Source organism: Hetaerina americana, unplaced genomic scaffold, assembly GCF_022747635.1.
Source record: "Hetaerina americana unplaced genomic scaffold, ioHetAmer1.1.p SCAF_10, whole genome shotgun sequence".
In the NCBI taxonomy this organism is placed as follows: Eukaryota; Metazoa; Arthropoda; class Insecta; order Odonata; family Calopterygidae; genus Hetaerina; species Hetaerina americana.
The window spans coordinates 74535168-74556133 of record NW_027286070.1 but is presented as its reverse complement, the minus strand read 5'-3'; the positions used below and the strand labels follow the sequence as shown (position 1 = coordinate 74556133).

The window sequence follows — 20966 nt, the reverse complement described above, 5'->3', positions numbered from 1 at the left end:
AATTCAACAAAGTTAAACCTGAAGCTATTATGTTTAACAAGTTGGAGGAACACTGGTAAAATTATATTGAGCTAAAAGGAAATTATGTTGAAAATTTAAAAAAAAATCTACCCAAGAGAATTTGTTTCCTTTTTTTTTCCTAGGGACAAATTGAACAACCCATACATAAAATAAGGATACCATTACAAATATTCCATTGTTATTTTAAAAACCCACCCTAACCTATACCAGAAGAAAATATTTTTTGATTAAAATATCATTTACCTGACATGTTAGCTCCTGCCATAATGCCCGTGACTCCACTGAACAAAACACCAAAAACGGTGGCAAAATCGACTTGCTTTCCATCAGTAGTGTAATCTCTGCCATATTTTGGGAACAAATTGTCTTCCAAAGTGGTCCCACTGAGACCAGTATAATTTCCAAAAGCAGGAAAAGTTGCATTCTGGATCAACTGGTTGGCATCTGGAATCATGACCTTAAGGCCAAAGAAATGGCTGACTAAGTTATACACTTCCGTTGATCCCCAGGATTTCTGGCAGAAAACTACCACATAATATCACCAAAAGCAATGATTAATCAAGTAAAAGCTTTTTAATCCCAACAATTAGAACAAAGTATCACGACACTTTGTCCATCTTACTTCAGTATCTAGCAGATTATCATTCCTTAATTATTAGCATATATGTACTAAGGATAAGTTGGACTTCAAATCCTCCTGATTTTTATTTAATTTTAAAATCTCAATTTCTATTAATCCAAATTAAATGTATCAATCAAAATCTTCAGTTGAATGTACATTTCAATACATATTTTTTACAACATATTCAATTCATTGGTAGTTAACTATCTTTAATCTTCAATTCAAATTCATACACAAGTAAATAAAATATATAAATTTAAGTGCCCCAATTTCAATTCACATCTATTTTAAAATTCATAAAATTATTATTCTCTCATGATTCTAAGCGAGGTAAATTGAGACAGTACTTAACTTTTGGCAATGTTAGGACTTAATATCACACATAATGATGCACATTATCATGAGTTGATGTATATAGGAGAGTAAGGTGAAAAGTTCTTGGCCTGACATAGAGATGGCATTCCTATCGGCGAAAATTTATGATTCCTGCCAGGTTGCACATACCATTTGCATGTTAGACAAGTTTCAAGTTGTTCTTTCGAGCAGTTTGTCAACACGCATTGTTGCAGGACACGTCGTGTTTCTCATTAAAATGGAAAAACTGGAATTGCGTGCGGCCACAAAATTCTTTGTTTTGGATGGATTAGCCCCTTAGGAAACTCGTCCAAAGTTGACTAAAGTGTAGAGAGACTCTGCTCCTTCAACATCTCATGTTTTCATTTTTGCCATTTCATTGCTGATCAATTATACATTTTCACTGAGATTACCTTCAGTCAGATATAATTATGGGAGAATAATAAATTGTAATAAAAGTCAAAACCACATTATCACAACAACTACTGACAGAGATATTCTCAACCTTGAGGGTGATTTTAAACTATCCGTGCATAGTCACTGATTCCCACTACCTATCTCCCACTATTGGATAACCATCTGTTAGAAAACTTGACTAGTGTCATCTGAAGATTTGATTACATGATGTATAATAATCACTAAGCATCATCGGCAGCTTTTTAATTAAAACTTTAAATTAAAAAATTTTTTCCATGACATTCTTAAGTGCTCATCGTTTGATCTTAAACAAAGGAATTTATATTTAAAACATAAGCCAGCATTTTGTGTTAATCAATATTTCATGCTATAAACTCATGTGTTCAGTGGGCCAAATTAAGCCTGATGTAAGATTTATATATCCAGAAAGTAAACAGACTTAAATGACAAATTAAAAACTTATTTGCATTTATTTAACAAAACTATTAATCGCGTTTCAAGGAAAAGTATACATGAAGAATATAAGTTGCTTGTATTAGTATGAGTTATAAAATTACACATGGAAAAAAAGGTACCCTTAGTTTTTGCAGAAAATTTGTAAACATGGATTTTATTTAACCCAAACTTTTTCACAAAAGAACAGTTTCATGTTTAACTCTGTGGAATCCCTTCATGATGAGGGCAAATGAGAAATGTTACACTTCCACAATAAAGATTTAATATTTCCCCACTATGGTTTCGATGATGTGCCTCATCGAAACCATAGTCGGGAAATATTAAATCTTTATTGTGGAAGTGTAACATTTCTCATTTACCATGACAAACTTTTTCAGCCCCTTGAAAGTCATGTTAATAAGGATTTACTATGGATATCATTCGCTGATTTAAAATTCAACATTATATTGTTGACAAGATTTTAAAACTTCAATTAAATTAGACAAGGATGACTAATAAGTTAAATACAACTAATGTATAGAAAGAAAGGCAAAATTAATCTCATGATTAAAAACTTGAAAAGAATTTATTCAACAGGAAATCATTTAATCTGACTTATTCCTGGAGAAAAATCAATTGTTAACATACCTGAAGTGGTTTCTGAATTAGAAATGACAGTAATGTAGACAAAAGGCAGATTGTGACAAGAGCCAAAGTAGCCACACTTGTTCTTGCAAACATACTAGCACCAACGAGACAGACAGCTAACGCAACAGCATTCAGGGAAGAACAATAAAGGAAGCGCCACCACCTTCCATCAGGCAAGAATACCGCACCAGCACTCACTAAATACCCTGAAAATGATGCAAATACAAAAACTTATTTCATTAAGGTTCTAAAAATCACATGAAGTATATCCATTACAATGTATACTAACACCTTGACATTTCAAAATGCTTTAAACTAAAAAAAAAAGTTTCAAAATGAATTAGCCCTAAAAGATATTCATACCAGTCCATATATCTGGTAAAACAAAATACTGCCATTTATTTCCATTTAAATACTAGACAAATTTACCAGGCAAGTACATAATTTATTGTGTCACCACTTTTATGAAAAAAGCACTTGGTGAGGCATGTATTTATTGAAAAATATGACCCCCAATGGCTGTGGGCAAGGATCAACAAACTGTGGACTTGCATTCTCTGACTTAAGTTCATAAATTCAGGGTAACTTAATTTCCAGAGAAGAAATTGAATGGGCCTTTGTTCCCTCGACATTTTATTTTACCACTCGTGCTTCTGCTAACATGGGCCAAGAGTTCTCCTCCTTGAAATGCCTAGAGACTTTTCCCGTAGTTTATTTTTATATTTCCTTTCAGCATTCTCCAAGAGAGTACCATTGTGTATTTTACAACCATCTGTATAATATTGCCAATCTTAACATAAGTTAAATCATACATAGATAAATAAACTGAGTTCTTCAACACTGCTTTGTTAGGTCATCTTTTTCAGGTAGAACTTGAACACTAACATGCATTTCAACATAAATCAGCTAGTATTCTACCCTGAATAAGGAAATTTTCTTGAAAAGATTCAGATTTTCGCAGAATAATTTTATACCATGATATGACTTCAACCTTTAGGATATCATAAAAACCAAATGATGACTACTCTGAGCTGGTAATATTCACTTTGCTTCCTGGATTGTGTACATAATGCTACCCCTGGAGTAGTTCTCCTGTCGAGGGAAATGTGTGCTACCCTTTATGACAGACAGAATAGACGGGCAGGTGTTGAACTTCAGACAAATCATTGTAGTGCTCCTCTATCTCTTCATTTCCAGTACAAAGCCATAGCAGGACCATATTAAAGAAATTCCTGAAACTTATGCTCCATGGGCATATTTGGAAACATTGTGATTGGTGCCTCAAATGAACTTCAAGGGAGGGAACACTTGACATTGCACGCAGTTTGTGTTGAATCTTCTGTGGGGGAAATTCTCCAATTCTTCAAAGACCAATTCAAATACTCCACTGTTGGCTTCTAATTCAAATCCTCTCTACTCTCAGAGAGTCATGCTTCATTGGCTCACTGACCTTAGATTCTCTTTCATACTTCTGATTCATTGATGAAGTAAAATGCTATGGAAAATTTCACTCCTGAACCCAAACAATGCATGGGTCTGGCAATCAGCTCTCTTCTACTCTCTTCAACGAAGGCAGCCTGCATTAAGCTGACCAACTGATACCATAAAACAACGTAGGCATAAAATTAAATTCCCAATAGGATCAACAATCCAAAAATGCTGTGTCAGTTTGTATTATATCTGATGTAATTTCCAATTGATTAATGAGTGAGCAAAAGTAAGTGATACATCTGAGGCAGAGGAGTTCTATTGAAGGAAATGAATAGTAGCAATACATGTATTCATTATTTACATGTAACTTCATCATACAAAAATGCTACATGGCTCGCAATGTCTGAAGGAAATTTTGGAAATAAATCACATTTGTGGGTCATGGGGCCAGATCACCGATCCTGTGGCATTATTATTATTCACTCATATACGTATAAAAGTATGCAAAGTACTTTGCTTGAGGTCAGGCACTGTTTAACTTTGAATAACAAAATATTTCAAATTAAGTATGATCAAAGATCTATTGAGGTTTTTTTTGCATAAGCATGGATTTTGAATAACAAGGGTTAGGTTTTCCAAAACACACAGTTAAATGTAGTCATTTTTTAATGACTGATACATCTCTTAAAAATTGCTACACACTTCACCCCCACACACACTTCACACCCACTGATGATGTCGATCTTCGACGAAACCCGGGTCGTACAATAAAGCTCTTTTGTGGGATAACATAGTGTATTTCATTTTGATATTGCTACACACTTTTTAATATTGATGCGGCTATTGGACAAAATCTTTCAATGGAGGCAATGGTTTAAAACAGCTATAGAAACAATACTGTGCAAAGGAAACATTTAATCAGTTGTAAAAAAAAAGCCTCACTCTCTCAGTTTCTATCAGGTTTTCACATAATTTTTTTAATCAGATGATGTAGGTATGCACCTGGGACATACATGACACTACGCTAAGAGTGGAGGCAAGAAATAGATGAGATAATACCATGAAATATGTACATAATGAAGTCCACAATGTCACCAAGGTAATGCAAGTATTAATCACACTTATAATGGTTTACTAAAATAAAAATGAGAACCAAAAACTTAATACTTCACTTTTTATGGACAAAGTCCATACTGCCATATTGTGTACCATGTTGCAAATGATTTAAAAGGAAAGCATAAACCCCTACCCTCTGATTTCTATCCATCTGCAGGTCCCTCTATCAAGTAACTAGAGGTAAAAGGAATTCAATTACTTCCCTCATAACATCTTCTGCATAAATTGTTGACACACATCTCCATAGCTCAACAGTCATAACAAGGTACTTACCAATGGAAAAGTAAATTTCAAATTTGAGACAGTTATTGCATCATATTGAAGCATCATTATCAACTCTGGAACAACAACGGTAATGTACCTAATACATTTCATCAATGGGCAGAAATGACCCTCACGATATCTAAGCACCATTGGACACTTTCCTCTCCGTAACTACCAGTGAAACGGCACGGCAGCCAAACGATTGCTGGTTGACATGCATTCCATTTCAAATCAATGTTAGGGCTGTAACTCTGCTCATTTCGCAACTAATCCCTTAATTTCGCATTTCCTCTGCCATCCAGTGGCAGTTTTAAAGATAGTCCTATGACAATTAAATCCAAAACGTACGTGCATAACTGGGTGCATCATGACAAAAAATTATTCATAGAGAACCAAATTTATTTTAATACCAATAAATCTACTGACACTAATTTCTAACTTACCTGAAGGTCCAAAATTTTCAACTAGTCCTTCTGCACAGCCGGTGATGTACAGGGCACTACTGACAATATTCGCCAAGAAAAATAGGGTACCAATTGACCCCCCAAATTCAGGTCCCAAAGTTCTGCTGATCATAACTAGGGTGACAATTAAGGAAAATCTAAGTGTTTCAGGGTAGTCATGACCTGCTAAAGTGAGCTGAAATAAGAATATCAACTGATTTACACCATGTAGGTAAGAAAAAGATTTACAGTTATATCAATCATAATCTAGTATATAATAGCACAAATACCAAATACTTCTGGGTGGAGTGGCTTCTGATTCTCACATTCTCTCCCTTGATCCATGAACACCAGATTTGGTGCTTGCTGCTGATTTTCATATATTTACCACATCTTTAACTTGAAATTTTTAGATACCATGATAAATTTATTTTCAACTCTACATGTATTTTGTACACTGTTTAGTAACAGCAGTCATTCCTCTATGCTTCTGGGGGATTAAATATTATCATGTTCTCCTCCTGAGGGTGGGTTTGTAGCAGTTCTCCGAATCATCCTATCATCTGTCAATCCCTATATTCCCTCATACTTCCTTGAACCAACTTCACATTAAGTTTTTTTAATAGTTCATTCTCGGCCTTACTCTGTGATTCTTCGTCTCCGTTTCCTTAGACTATGGTCTTCAATTAATCATTGCACCTCAGGATATATCCAATTAGTTTCCAACTTCATTGTATTATTTATATTTAATTATTCAGTAAGAAGTCTTGAATGAAGTGTCAGGACAAAAGCATATGCATGGAATCAACTCATGTAGTTATGCACATACTTTTATTTGGGTAAATTTTATAAACAAATAAAAATATATTTATTTTTAAATAGCATTGCTGATCACTGAAATGAAAGTGAAGAAGTTGCTGTTGAAACCTTTAATCTAATCACTGAAAATATGTATTCAATGTTCATAAAATTATACACTGAACATAATTTTTAAGAAAATTTAATTTTTTTAAAGGTTAAACATATTTTAAGAATAAGAATCAAGAAGGCAGGAAATTAAGGTTTCAATAAATTCCAGGCACTTGATAAAGATAACTTTTCATTAAAATTAATTCAATCATTCTCCATCACCATCAGCAGCAAGCAGGCCTCTTGGGTCTGTTCCAAGTCAACATTTTTCACTCTCTCCCTGAGAATTAAAATTTTCCTATTCCCTTGAGTTTTTACACAATACCCAATTTTGTTAGTCTTTCTTTTTCATATTTTAAGCAAATTATTTCCAGTTTTTGATGAAACAGGATGCACCTAATTCCTCTCTCATAGATTTGTTCATCAATGTGTCTAATCTGGAGCAGTCTTGCTCCATTTCCTCCATCACAGACATCTCATCAGGAGCTTGGATTTTTGAGACACCTATTTCATCACCATTGCAGCTTCGGAATCACATGAAGGGGAAGACAGTGGCATTATTCCACATTAAGCATAGTGAAAAAAATGACAACGAATTTATTACTCTACAAATACATTACGGAATTAAACTTGACTTTATCTTTCAGGAGTTACCATCAAGACATAAGCACTCAGCCCAACATGTCTACCAATTTGTTATGTTGTCATTAGAACCACCTAAGCCGTCTTCAGATTGGTCATTTAGAAGTTGAAACACAGGCCACACAGTTCTGATTTCAAGTGAGGGAAGAGAAAAATTCACATGAAGCAAGGTCCAGATCAGAGGCTGCAGGACAAATTTGATATCTTTTTCGGGCCCAATATTACATGACAATGTTGACAAAGTGAGAGTGAGAATTATCATGTTGTACACAAAACCGACCATTGTACATTGCCGACCCCGGTGGCGGCGGGGTAACGTCCTCGTCTGCCATTCCAAGGGTCGTGGGTTTGATTCCCGCCTGGGTGTGTTTTCCTCCATCTAGGGCTTGGGTGTTTGTGAATGTGACCATTGTTATCGTTGTTAATAGTTCGATGTAAAGGCCAAAATGTGCTGTTTTCGGACTTATACTGAATAAATAAATAAAAATAAAATAAAAAAATGGATGCAACACAATGGTGTTTCTGTCAGATAGGTTGGACCAGGATGTTCAAAACTCTCGCAGAATACTGCCCTGTAGCAGCTGTATGCAAAGGCACTTCATGTTGGTAAACCATTCCTTTCCCACACCTTTATCTTTCCTCCAACTGAAAAATTTTGGCCTTTTCTCGGTGTCAGAGAAGCAGGTGTTTTCCAGACTGTGTTTATCTGTTTAAAATCACGATTTTGGTGATGGAGCTCATCACCAGTAACAATTGAACGCATCATCATGTTTGGCAACCAGATACTGAAACTCCTTACACACCAGTACTCACGGAGATCGAGATGTTGCAGTGACTAATGTACTGATTTCCCATCTAAAGGGCATAGGTTTGAATCTTGGAACTGGCAGAATGGTTCAGTAGTATTCTAATCCATATTTGAGATGCTTTGTGGAAAGCACTTGGGGTATGTGTAAGTGGGGTATGCCATCCATCAGATGAGTCATTTAACTGTGGACCCCTTGGCAACCTTCATTTAGAGCAGGCTATTGCCAAAATTGGGTTTCTCTGCACCCTTCCCCCATTCCCTTAACACCCTGCCCCCAAATAATTGCCCGATATGTACTGGGGAAGCATGGGAGGATGGAGAGTGTGTCTGACATGCTAGAAACGCTGGGCTGGGAACCTCTAGAATCTAGAAGAAAAGTAAGCAGACTTTGTGGAATGTTCCGAATTTTGAAGGGGTAGAAAGCTTGGGCAGATCTTAGGAAAGAGGCGGGGAACCCAAATTTCATAGGCAAAAATGATCACAAATTTAAGATAAAATGCCAGGCACAGAGAACAAATAAAAAAAAATTTTCTCTTCTAAATAGAACAATTGTTGAGTGGAACACCTTACCTGCAAAAATATTCGAGCCCTTTCCTAACAGAGTGTATACTTTTAAGAATAGATGTAAGGCATATAAGTAATAATTTGATTGATGTGTGGTGTATTGTATTATATGTAATAGCTTAATTTTTTATTTATCTTTTTTTTCTTGCTGATTAATTGTAAATGGGATGGGGATTTGCTTGTTTTGTTAAAGAGATTTGTGTTTTGAAGTCTAGTTTTATGTATTATCTTTTGCAATTATTTGGGACTTGTGTGCCACCTGACAATGTCTATCAGCACATGTGTATTTTTAATAATAATAATTACGAATCCATCCCTAATGGTGCAAAGACCTCAGCTGTCAGTCGCTCTCTAATAATCAATGCTACCACCAGTAAGTGCACCACCTGCTGCTCAGGTGTTGGCGATCTTAGCGCCCATCACGCACAGACACATCTCATGATTAAGTTATCGAGAATGACACCTGCATTGCCATGAGATGTGCCGGCCCGATCAACCACCATTATTGGAAGATCACAGGAACTGGAATGCCCAAACATTCCTTTGTGATCAAAATATAGCGCTCATTCAATTGTTTAAACCATGAAAATCAGGTCATCAGTGGAGGAATATCTTTGCCATATGCCTGCAGCAACATTTCTCATACATCCATAGAATTTTTCCATAGGCTTACACAATGTCAAAGATGCATGCTGTTCACTATGAACCGACGCCATTTCCCACATGCAACTGCTAACAAGAAGTACATTTTGCAGTGCAGTACTGTCAAATATATCTGCATATTCACTTCTCAGAAGGTATGCTCAACACAGGAGAGCCACTTCGTACAACACGGATTGTTTCACTGTCAAAAGGCACACCACAAAATAAATTCATTGTAATTCTTTCTAAACTACCCCTAGTAAAATTTCAATTGTCTCTTTTCTGCTTTTAGGAGTTCATCTAATGGTGCCACAAATCTGCTGGTTTAACTTTCATATCCGAACCATAGTTAAAAGAAGTATTGTATCCTGGGCATTTTAAGTCTTGCATTTGCTGGAGTCATTGAGGAACATCTATGAATTGAATTTCAATTTGTTTTATGGCAGACATAATTTCTTCTTAACAACCAATATGAGAATCTTCAATGTCTTTCACCACCTTCATAGTTTAAACATTGTTTTATCAAATGTACACCTTAAAAATGCAATATGAATCTCAAAATGTTGTCCCACAATTTACCTATAGTAAGATTTTAAGCGATTGAAGATTTGATGCAAGAACATTCATTCCAAACCCTTTCTGTTCTTCTAAAAGCAGTGTTTCATCACTTATTTGCATTTTTCTTATGATATCATCATTTATAGCTAGTGCTTATCTTGCTTTTACATCTATAATTGTATAATCTGCTTTTTTTTCCTTTTCAAAGATTGATTTTGTAGTTATTTCCAATTCTTGGGATATTTTATTTGCTTCCTACAATTATCTATCATGAGCAGCATACAAAATGTAATAATCATACCTCTAAATCCAGACATTTCTTCTTGTAGCTCCTGGGTTTTCCAAATGTGTTACAGCTTTGCTTAAATCTTGCATTGCTATGTTAACATTTCTTATGAAATTCAATTGCCCCGGAACTGCTTCACTTCATGAAATTAGGGACAAACATTGGTTTTTATAGTACTACATCCAGGTGTTTCTACAAAAATGTTAAACTTTTCTGAATCCTTTTCTTCTTTATCAAATGTTTTTAAATTATATAAGCAGTTCCTAGGCAGGGGCAATCATTTTTCTCAATGCCATTTGTTTAGAATTACTTTCAGTAACCAATCCAAAGTATCTTATCTTGGTAGCATGTATTTCACTAATCAGTTTTGTACTTTTCAATCCAGAGGTTGATGTCGCATTGGATGCAGGGATACAATTACTAACTCCCTACAGTTGGGCAAATGCAAATTGTTTAAAAAGTGAACCTGTGCAATTTCAGCATGAGATCAATCATTGAATGTCGCAAAATTATTAAATGAAATATGTGAGAGTGTGAAATGATATAGATGAGGAAAGGAGAATGCCCAATCAATGAAATCTTAAAAATAGGTTCTCCAAACTCTTTCCGGAAATGGAATTACACTGCTTGTATTTTTCACCAATTCAAGCTTAACTGGAATGGTTCCAATTTCTTACATGACCACTTCAATGCACATGAAGTAAATAGGATTCTGTAAGTTAACATTCTTTAGAATAAGATTTAATAACAAAGCCACTTGGCTCAGTTACATGAGTTTAACCTACAATAAAATTCTTAACGTGTCTGACTGTGGAGTCAAAGGTTGTTAGTTTGAATTCCGTGACCATCGAAATTTCAGCTAGGAAAAAAATTAAATGGTTTTCCAGAATGAAGCAACCTCACATTAACAGAAAAACCACAATAATGGTATTTTGGAATGAGACGATGAGAAAAATAGAGCCCTCCTAAAAAGGTACCCTAAACCCATAGTGAAAGTCAGCAGTTTCACCATTAGGCCCTGGGGCCACAGCCCGGCATCAGCTGCCGGCGAGAGAGTGAAGTTCACGGCATCGGCCGCAATACTGCGATGAGGAAGGCAAAGGGAAACTACCATTTTATTCTCCCAAGAATGCAGCTTTGCATTAAAATATGGCACGTTGGAGGGCTGCTGTAAACTAATCTTGGGATTGATAAAATTCTTGGAAGTTTAACTTTAACTCATATAAAATATGGATTATTCATAGATGTAATGCCTCCTTTAGGTGCAATGCATGATACACTTCAACACTCGGATCACTATGCCACACAGACAGAAAAAGTCCCTAAACCTTGACAAGCAAGATTTTTACATACATTTGGTAATGGTACGATTAAACTATACTATTCACCTTTAAATCTATTAAAATGACTTTTCCATTACATACCTTCACAAAAAAGAAAATTAAATGGGCAATTAGGGCTTCATTAAAACTGATAGCACAATCCCACTCTCAACCTGCAAACATAATAAACATCCAGTGAGTTAATATCTGAAAAGGATACAGTAGGCTCCACCACCTTCAACAGCACCATTAGTAGATACAGCACAAACAGAAGCCACGGTGAACAATAAAATTCCATATGCTATAAGAAATTGCAATAGTGTAACCAAGAGCCCAGCGTTTCCTACAATGAACCCTGTGAATAGAAAACAATAAATATGTAGACAGGCATTCACAGCTTAATGTTACTTACGAGTACAAAAGAAAGTGGCGGAGGTGAGAAGAGCAGACGGCCACATACTGGACGGGTCACACACATGTACAATATGAAATAGTTTTAGTCTTATGATTTTGATTTTATATTTTCAAAGTTCTGCTTGCATCAAACGGAGTTAAATCAAGATTTCCAAGAAAAAATTTTTTTCTTCCTTATTGTCTGTAAAAGTGATCATGACGCTTGCACTTCTGATCAATTCCTTCACCAAATAGGAATGGAAACCAAATTGATTTATACAAAAAGCTCCAATCTAGCCACCACTTATTTTGAAGGATTTAAGGAACTGAAGTTATGAAACATTTTTGATCATAAATTCGGAAGCTTAGGCTACAGGAATTATGAGCAATAGAAGAATGCTGAAAATACAATGGATAGAATGAGCAATAAATGACAATTACTTCAAAGAGTGGGTGAACAGGGCAGCCCATGGAGGATGCTTATGAGGAGAAGAGGGAAATTGATCGGGCACAACCCGAGGCCAATAGTTTACTTAGATCATAATTGAATGAAACAGGAAGGAGAAGAATTGCAGAGGAAGGCCGAACATAAACTATAAGGAGGAGGAAATGGAAACTGTTGGGGCAAGCAGCAATAAAGGAATGAAGGGATTAGCAGTCGACAGGAGTGTTTCAAGATAACAACCACAAAACAATCCTCACATTGATAACCAGTGAAGATGGAAGACTATTAAGTGAAGGGCAGGAAGTTGCATACCTCTACATCACATTAAATCACATTATGATAAACCACTAAAATGAATGATTCCAGCTGTTTATCTGTGAACAAAGAGCAATTAAAATACAACTTAAAACATGACTCTATGAAGGCAAACAATTGTTTTCAACATTTATAGCATTTAATTACCTGTATTTTCTGAGAAAATAGCATGTTTGCCACCAAAAATCTATCCATATAGAGCATTTAAATTTAAGCTTGAAGCATTGTCATTATACCTCGTGGTACTATTGCATGATGAACTCTAGAAAAAATAGTCCCTAGTATACTTGTACAGTTTTATATTTTCACTATGCAAGTGCCCGTCAAAAGATACTCCTCCGCTATGGAAAACTCCCAGATTCATTGGAGCATGACTACGAGGTGAAAATTTTAGCAATGATAATTTATTTAGATATGACTCAAAACATACACCATGTAGCTGCAAGAGAAGTCAAAGACATTCAAAGCTTGAACTTTGTGTTGAAAACAGTTATTGAATGAGGGAATTTGCATAATGATAATGTATGTAAGCATTAGGTGTGTACGGGGATTTTCTATTCAATTTTAATAAAATAATTCCATGACCACCAAAGGTTCTTAGAATAAAATGCCATTAATTAAAAAAATAACCACATAGTGGGATTGAGAATGATCTCAATGCCCAACAGGTGTGGAGTAATTCAACCCGACTTCAAATTTTCCTTATATATTGCACCACATTATTCGAATGAATCTTTGGCAGTGCAAAGTATGAGTATGAATATAATCGCCACAGTCAATTCCAGAAAATATGCATTCATCAGAGTAACTAAAAAGTAAAATGACTGTGATTACCTCAGCATTTAATTCATTTTGCAGCCCTTTTATACTTGCTGAAGTAACAATGCATGCACGCAATTCATGGCATGGTGGCCGAATGAGTAGAGTAGTCTGCTACTAACCAAAGGACCCAGGTTCAAAACTGGGTGCTCCCCTTGGACACTACCAGTTTAACGCAATTTAACCCCACCACCTAAGTGACATTATATTCGCAACTGTTCTAAAAATATTTTCGGTGTCAGGAAATACTCCATTGTAGTAGCAGCCTTTTTAAGTCAGATTGTCATATTCTGCAATCCAACTTTGTGCTTTAACTCCACTTTGTGGGAAGGTATAATACATCGAAATTTTTGTATACATTGACTTGTGCAGCCAATGTAAAAAGTGATGTAGAATAAATAACTCTAATGGAATTGATTCATTTTCTATCATACTATATTCTTGAAGGAATGAGTATGTGAAAGACTGTTATTGTAAAATTTCAACATTAACCAGAGTATAAGGGAGAATTCCGTTAAAATGATATGGCAAAACAGACTAGTGAGCATGGGAGTATTGCCCTTATGATAATGATGCTTATTTGTTTCTAGAGGACACATTTGAGAAATGTATGGAACATGTCACATTCACTGCAAGTATTCCAGACAGACACAATACAACTGCAATTGGAGTTAAAGTACAAATGATACAGTCACAAATATATAAAATAAAAAAGAAAAAACAGTTAACAGGAGCACTAACAGCATATATAAGAATAAAATTATTTATTACCAAGATACATGAATTCATCCACAGTACATTTTCACAGGAACTGATAAATATTAGATTTACCTGACAAAAAAATTTTTTTATCTTAGTTTCCTGGATAATGATTACACGAATTTCATGCCATTATAACAAAGGTCTTTAACAAGCATGGCCGAGTTATGGACGGTTATCCTCAAACCATTACCACCTCTTGTTCTTGTATATCAGCATTGGTTATCATATTGAACATAGCTTTGTTTTACTCCACAATACTTGTGATAGTAGCACGGCAAATATAAATACAGGGAATAGTGGAAATTTTAAATTTTTTGAAGTGAGGTCTGCAACTACATGCCCTTGGAACTTTACCTAGAATTCTTACTACCTATTTTTGTAGCCTAAAGAGGTGCATGGAATGATATTAGTGCCCCTAAATGGCAATTCTGTACTTCAGTTGAATGAATGCATGATAAACTGAGAGAGCCATACCATCGTCAAGCAGGGTCAAAATTTTTCTCAAGAGCTACCATCCCTTTAAAGCTTATTTTATTAACATGAGTTTCCTATGATAGCATCTCGTGAATAAGTATCCCCTAATATATTGTCACATTTGAACAGTTAAGAGAGAACACATTTATCCTAAAAAGTATGGAGGCTATAATTCTTCTTTGTTGGGGATAAAATTGGATAAACATATTTTTATCACTGTTCATGAATACCAAATTATCTTCACACTATTTATTCATACAGTCAAACACACTGCTCATTTCATTTTTTAAGAGTGTATTAGAATTGAAGAAGCAATGGTACAAGAGAGTTTTTTGCTAAGTTACATTAATGTTTGAAGTAGGCTTCTGAAATGTAACACAACCATTTAATTAACTAATTCCATGGAATGAAATGTACTATGTAGCTTACAAGTTATAAAACTATTTTTAAGAATTCCATTACTGAAATGAAAAAAAATTATTTTGGTTACGGTTTGCGAGCAATTAAAATTGCATGGTATGGAATGTATATGTGAAGTGTATGTATACATGACCCTACACAAATATCCTCATTTGATACTTCAGAAGTGTAAAAATCATTCGTCTTGACTGGGATTCGAACCCAGATCCCTCAATATCCAGTCGAGTGCTTCAGCCAGTTAAGCTATCGAGGCGTCCTCTGAAACTCTGAAATTTTGGGGCTTTCAAACGTGAAATGCACATTAAAAGTTACTGTTACGGCATCTCCCGCAGTTTCTTTGGAGACTTCAGAGGTGTTCATTAATCCATTTCCAAGTATACCTCAGTGATATGTGATGACTCAATGATGTCATTTTGGGCACCTATTTTCTCTCAACAAAAAGCCAAAGATCTTGACAAAGGATGTCTGTTACACCTTGGCCCTTTCCACCAGCCTTTTTAGTATTTGGCTTCCTAGAAACAACCAACCCCTTACAGCAAAGGTCACTGAGAAGACCTCTCCACATACACATCCACACACACTCCACATGCCAGCCCCGGTGGTGACGGGGTAATGTCCTTGCCTACTAACCCAGAGGTTGCCGGTTCGATTAGCGCCTAGGTGAATTTTCCACCATCTAGGGCTTGGTTGTACGTAATTGTCTTCAATGTAATGTCTGTAGTGTAAGGGTTAGGAAGAAGAAGCGACTTCTTCAAGTCTCAACCTCGCCCAATTTAAGTCGATAAATTAAATAAAATATACATCTCCCTTCATCCATTTCTTTTGTGATGCCCATGCCTATTCTCTGCTCCTCAGAACCAGTGTATTTCACGGTAGCCCTTCTTTAATCTATACCTTAACACATGCGCAACTGTCACCAATAGCTGCCTATAGCCCCTTCCTTTGCATAATCCTTGACTCATTTAGCAAACTACTCCCTCTCCCCTCTTAACAACATCTTGGATCTTAAATTGCGTCCACTTTAATTTGTGGGTAAACGGCCCTAAATATTATTCAACTTGTTTACCATAGTCCCTTAGGTAAACCCGTATTACCATATGTTCACCAATAAGTGCATCATGAGAGGGCAGGAAGCAGAAGAAGCATTCTGATGGGTGAGTTATTTGAAAAAATGTTGACTCCATTTCCCTTCCAACTTATATTTATTAGATTTCCCAAAACCTTGGTCACTTCTGACCATTTTTCTTCAGAGAAATTACCTTAAAATCAAAGAGTCCTATCAATCCTTCCCCTCTTGCTCACTTGCTTGGAAAGGGATGGGCAGTTGCCTGGGTGGGCTGGCCTTCCCATAAACGAATACCACCCAACCCACTACAGGCTCCTCCGTTTTACTAAAGCAACTCCTCCCCCACACCCTTGCAAACATATTTTTGGTCATTGAGTCAGTTTCCACTACAACCGTCATAATCCTCTTTTGTGACAGGTGGATCCTTATTCTTTGCAAGCTTGTGTTTTATCTAGCTTTGAACATTAATACTGCTCCATTTTTCATTTGAGTCCTGCCTTCCCATCTGCAAGTAGCACTCCCTTTCCCTCACAATGCCATTCTAGGTACGCACAACTCCTACCAAGCACTAGAATATTATTCTCAATCATTCAGAGGGTGAGAGGATGGAAGTGGGGACAAGAGCAGCTGAGAAAGGATAAGGAGGATTGGCATGAGGTTGAAGTGAAGCCATTACCAAAATTAAGGGAAAACGTCACAAGTAGTAGTCCACCTTGCAAAGACTGGTTTAGCTACAGGTTAGATAAAACTGCAAACATCAATCAGTGGTTCAGTTTGCAAAGAACTGTATTTTCTAAAATAGACAGTGTTTGCTATGTATTCAACCGAACCACTTCTGCAGTTCAGTTTCACATCCCTGGTTTTAAAGGATAGAGTTTCATCTAATGGGGGTGAATATTCTGTCATTCAACCATTAAGCGCAGTCAGATTATTTGTTGGTGCAAAATCTCGTCAGGTGATTTATTGCTAAGAATGAAGATCCTGCATTCGATTTCCTGATAAATCTCGAAAGACATACTAACAGACCAGTACCAGTTATATATACTCTACCCCAGTAAAATATATATAACTAAAATGCATTTTCATACATACAAATTACCATCTCTGACCAGCCAGGAGGTTAGCAGTAGATATTACTGAGATTGCAAAGTAAAGAACCAGAGACATATACCGGTAATGAGGACAAACACGTTAAAATTCCAACTAAGAGTTAATCATACAACTTACCGACGCGTAGGAACAGCAATGCACTGAACATGGATAATGCCACTGGACTAAAAACACCAGCAAAAGTTCCTAATGTGCGGGCACTTGGATCAGCATTACCAGCTCTACCTCCAAACAGATTTGGACAGCAATTCCAACTTCCAAGTCGTCCAAACAGCCTTCTTTGTGCAATTAATGGTAGTTTCTCATTGCTGTTTCCTACTGTCACGCCAGGAATTGATGTTACAGACCCTGAATTGGTAGAACCTAATTCAGGAGCTAACATTTCTGGAGTTTCGTGGTACATCAGTCCTATATGGGTGGGAAAAGTCATAAAGAGTCATGAGTCATAGGGCAAAAAAGCCGAAAGCATCAACAGGTAACATTTTGGTATGAAAAGGCACAATACGTAGCGAAAAACCAACAAAATAATATTAGCAGCTAAATCCATACGAAATTTGTACTTTCATTGCTATATCTAAATACGTGATCTTTGATGCATCAATAACTTCCTAATACACATTCACTTCAACCTTATGATACCCAATATTATCCCTATTCACTAAAAGCCCTCTTTAATTAGGTTACGTTCGCTATAGAGTTAACTATCTTCTGATTCCAAATTTAAACTAATTTAAAAGATTCTCAAATTTGAAGATCGAATGTTCTAAGCTTGATAACACCTAACTAGTGCAAAAGAAGTTATGCTATTGGAGCCACCATTATTTAATTTCCTTCATTTTAAACGAGGGAAGTAGTTAATTCAGCTCACTACTAGAACCTTGTTATTTTGAAGTAACAGAAACATCCCTGCACTCGTAACTGAATATTTAGTTTTCACATTTGCTATACCTTTTAATTAAGATGTAAAATGAAAAACACTCAAATCCAAGTTTGATTCATAGCAAACTCAATAAAAAAACACTTAATCAAATATATAAGAACGTTAATGAAAAATAACAAACAATAGTCTCTTAACAGTGTTTACGGAAGCCAGTTTCCTCCCACTTGTTATGCGTATGAGAACATCTGGGAAAACAAAAGAAATCAACCATGAAAACTTGAAAGGCCGACTTGGCCATATCAATTTAAACCTCTCATAGCTACTCGGGAAAATCACTAATTAATGCTCGTTGAAACAACTTTATACTGTGATATCAATGGACCAGAAGAAATCAAGTGTGTGCCCGTTGATGACAATTAGATTACGCTTTGTGATTAACGGAACATTTTAATACTACATCCGCAAAGTTTTAGAGTACTCTAACTGGGAAAATTTACGGTTCGGTACTAAAACCTTTCTTCTTAATAATTTGATCCGGTCTTAGTCCACAGGCCTATGTAAAATAACTGTCTCGTTTTTCTCGGGTTTCACTAGCCATTATTTTCATGCGTATCTTATATTTTTGGTAGTTAATCAGAAACACCTATCAGGCTTATTAGTTTTGTTTCATGGCAAGTACTTAAATTTTGAATAAGCGGTCCTGCGCATTTCATTGGAACAATATTGACGTCTTCTTCGCCCACCCATATCGCTAGACTTTTTTCGATGCACAGAACTTTCGCCCGCCTTTGCGTCCCGATTTTGGAATAAAGGAAATGCATCCCTCCTCTTTGTTCCAGCCATACCAGGCATGTAGATTAAAACCTCACTGCAGAATAAAATAATGCGATTTTAAAAATAAGCAAGGCCACTTACTATTCCCTGAAACGCGGTTAGGATGAAGGAACTTACTTCGCGCTGAGTAAGCGATATAACGACTAATGACTCATTCTTCTCCATACAAAAAACCATCGTTGCCACACGGGATAGCATCACCACTGTGGTGGAAACTGCATGTGACTATTGAACTTGTTTGCAGAATGCTAATTGATTTCCAACTGAAGTTCAGTTGATGGTTCAACTTTACGATTATTACACCCTTATCTCGTACATAGCAAGAGTTGAGTACCTATGTTACCATTCTCACCAAATTTTACAAGGCAACTGCAATTAGTACCGCCCGAATAAAAATTCCAGCTATAACAAAGTTGGTTCTAGTAAAGATTCAGCAAGATTTTTGTAAGTCCCAATGAATGTCCAGCTGGAAGTATAATCCTCAGGATGAATCCCGTGATCTTAGGAGTCATGCTTCATCCAGATAGATTTAGCCAGCTGTGGCTGAATCTTTCAAAATTTTATTAGAAAACTGAAAAATCTAGAAGGAACTTGCTAGAAGCCAGTCTCAATGATAGTATTTTGCAAAATTTCTTCTGGTATGAAAAATTTCTTCTTAGCTAGATGTGGTCACCATTTTATGAGTGTCATATTAATAGGCTTGAAAAGGTTCAAAGACGCTTTATTAGGCTATGCATGCGCAAACTTGGTGTTGACATGTACAATATTTCGTACCCGGATGCATACAGGGACCTGGGGATCTCAGTTTTATCTTCCCGGCGCATCATGGCAGATATGATGTTCCTACACAAATTGTTGAATAATAGCGTGTCCAGTCCTGAACTTTTGGAATTAGTCTCTTTACAAATGCCTTCTTATGCTACCAGAAGCAAGTTATTATTTCACAGAGAATTTTATAGATGCAACTATATGTACCACAGCCCAATAGCTAGAATTCTGAGGGAAGGAAATGAACTTCCTCCCGAAATTGATTTCTTTGCTATGAATGCTATGCAGTTTAAGCGATGTTTGAGATACAATTTGTAATTGTGAAGAAATTTCTTTTTATATATATATTCTTAAATTTCAATGGGTAATTGCCCGTGTATGTGCAATACATGTATGTATGTATGTTGTGCAATAAATATCTATTTGAGTAAATACCTTAAAAAAAAGATGCAGAGTCATACAAGTGTTATCTTATATTGCTTAGTTTAACCATAATTTTCATTTAAATTGCATGACTTCTTCATGCAGTTATAATAATGATGTTGCTTCGAACCAGAAAGCCTAGCTGAATCATAGGCCATACATAAAAATGGCCAATTTTCTAGCTGTACGTTTAATGAGCCTGTTACTAAATCCTATCGTCATAATAAAATTAAAAATACAAAGTAACTTTCCACTGTCCTTTATTAGCGTACAACCGGTTTCAACACTCAAGCGTCATCATCAGGTACAAGGTTGAGCTGGGAACAATTGAATATCCTATTGTCATTTTTACCTGGCAAAATTCCAATACATCACCCCACTAGACCTATGTATAAAAATAAAAAGTAGATACCTAACTACATAACCAATAATAAGTTATCATGTGTTCATGTAATAGCTACTTATTTAGTATGTTTATCATCTTTTTAAGCCTTGCTTAAATCCTCTGAGCCTATCCTCATGAGTCAATACCATAGTAAACTGAAAAGCTGGTTGATTAACCCATTACAGCAACCATTGAAAGACATACTTCCTTCTCAAACAACATTATTAAATATAGTTGAAATTAACAAAGCAGATACAAAGTGCTCTTTCTATGCCTGTACTTCCATAGGATGATCTCCACCAATCAAGCAACAGTAGGATACTTGACTTTTTCGACCCCATTTTGAATGACAAAAATTTCAGTAGTGATTTACGCATTCATGTATGCCAG

The 20966-nt window shown here is 35.9% G+C and overlaps 1 protein-coding gene across 5 annotated transcripts in view; it reads right to left on the bottom strand.

Annotated features, from left to right (window-relative positions):
• The window catches only part of LOC139700264 (solute carrier family 12 member 9), a 47808-nt gene extending 28980 nt beyond the window's left edge, over positions 1 to 18828 (bottom strand). The window contains exons 1-6 of one of the 5 annotated variants that reach the window (XM_071598891.1): positions 18664 to 18828; positions 17404 to 17694; positions 11703 to 11837; positions 5752 to 5886; positions 2498 to 2703; positions 265 to 478 (exon numbers count right to left, since the gene is read on the bottom strand). In XM_071598891.1, the coding sequence (XP_071454992.1) occupies positions 265 to 478; positions 2498 to 2703; positions 5752 to 5886; positions 11703 to 11837; positions 17404 to 17689 (976 nt within the window). In that variant the 5' untranslated portion in view covers positions 17690 to 17694; positions 18664 to 18828. Of the gene's footprint in view, positions 1 to 264; positions 479 to 2497; positions 2704 to 5751; positions 5887 to 11702; positions 11838 to 16369; positions 16454 to 17403; positions 17695 to 18234; positions 18457 to 18663 lie in introns of those variants that run through there. The other 4 variants (XM_071598892.1, XM_071598893.1, XM_071598890.1 and 1 more) reach the window with 4 other exon arrangements.
• Between the last annotated feature and the right edge of the window lie 2138 nt (positions 18829 to 20966).